At 37.7% G+C, this 1,633-nt stretch overlaps 1 protein-coding gene across 1 annotated transcript in view; it reads right to left on the bottom strand.

Moving 5' to 3' along the window:
- Positions 1-784: 784 nt before the first annotated feature.
- Positions 785-1,633, bottom strand: part of LOC106534494 (V-type proton ATPase subunit d 1) — a 15,978-nt gene continuing 15,129 nt past the window's right edge. Inside the window, exon 8 of the mRNA XM_014031148.1 lies at positions 785-1,018. Coding sequence (XP_013886602.1) covers positions 845-1,018 — 174 coding nt within the window. The 3' untranslated portion in view covers positions 785-844. The remainder of the gene's footprint in view (positions 1,019-1,633) is intronic.

Genomic DNA, 1,633 nt, shown 5'->3' on the forward strand with positions numbered 1-1,633 from the left:
CCCAAAAAACACCAAATAAGGCTATGTTTCCTGCCCGACATACAAGGAAGTGTCCTTTCATAAATGGTATTTCAAATTAAAATAGAAGAACTTTACGAGTTCAGAGACTGAAGTCCCGTTTTCAGAGATCCAGAAGAAAAAAAAATCTGTCATTTTTAGCAGCGTCAGACCTGCTAAAGCCCAGGAATGAAATAATGACTGCTTGTCGTGTCTCCTGTCACAGAAATAAGAATCTAAATCCTATTTATCTCTCTCTTTAATCCTGCTCTGGTTTTTCTTTGGTCAAATATTTTTAATTTAATTGTAAACAACTGTTACATAAATTTCATTTAGCGGTCGCGCACCGCTACCCCCCACCGTTGCAAGTGTCAGATGCGTTTCTGAAAAAAAAAGGCATTTTAAAATGCCTCAAAACTTCAGTTAACTTCATCTTAATATTGTTGTGCTATATAAAAAAATTAATAGGCAATTTATTTTATATTAATCAGTTTATGCTGTTAGTTTATTACATTTAAAATCTAATTCCAATTCAAACAGAAAAGTGTCTTGTAAACATAATTATGGGGTGTGATTTATTTTCAACTCGAAATATGTTCTAACTAGTGAAATATAAAGTTATTAGTGAAGAAAACCCGTCTGGATAACAGCAGACTGACTGCTCGTAAAATATACGACAGGTCTGGACCACTCVTGAATTTTGTTCGTATCTGAAGAAAACCTTAGAATACGAAAACATTGGTGAATGCCACAAATTCTCCTAAATCACTCGTACGTACAACTTAAGAACAAATCTGTGCGTACGAACGGTTCTTGCATGAGGCCCATTGAGTTTAGTGTGCATTATTCATTTGCTGCCCTGGATGATGGGAATGTAGTTGTGTATCTTGGACTTCTGTCTCTGTGTGACACACTCGGCGATCCAGACGATGTTACGGATCTCCTGCTGCTTCAGTTTGAAGTAGGAGTAAAATACACCAAAGTTGTACTGCTGCAGGAATGTAAGTACATTCAGTTTCACCTGTCAAAACCACAGAGAGGAAGTTAGTTTTAAATGCATTCATAATAAAAAAGGCAAAACAGTTCAACCTTTTTAACTGTGGTATCAGGACAAAACAAATACAATTTAAGCCTCAGATTTCTAAAGGATTAACAGCTAAAATGCCAGCCATGTTTATGTTAAGTGATTATCATCAGTGTGAGCACTTGAGTATACGAGTGTTGGCWTGACACCAAGCAGGGAAAACATCAGCAATGACCTTGGAGAAGCAACTGTTGCTGCCCATCAATCTGGGAAGGTTTGAAAGTTATTTCCAAACTGCCAGCATTTAGAGTYCATCATTCTGCTGTGGGGAAAATCCAAGCAAATTCAAGATTCCATGGAACGGCTCGCGCATTGCTCAGCTCAGTGGAGTCTGCAGGTCTCAGTTAGCAAGTTATATATATATACAGTGACACGTGTCAACACGTATCGATACAGTTTGGTAATGTGTCGAAATGACACATGATGCCTCATCTACCCATCACTACAGCTGACTGTGAACAACCCACATCTTTAGCAGCAATGCATGAATTTACCTTCTTCAAGAAGTTTCACAATCCTCTCTTTTGTTTCAAGAGACATTTCTCTTGTTGG

Source organism: Austrofundulus limnaeus, unplaced genomic scaffold (assembly GCF_001266775.1).
Source record: "Austrofundulus limnaeus strain Quisiro unplaced genomic scaffold, Austrofundulus_limnaeus-1.0 Scaffold1190, whole genome shotgun sequence".
NCBI lineage: Eukaryota > Metazoa > Chordata > Actinopteri > Cyprinodontiformes > Rivulidae > Austrofundulus > Austrofundulus limnaeus.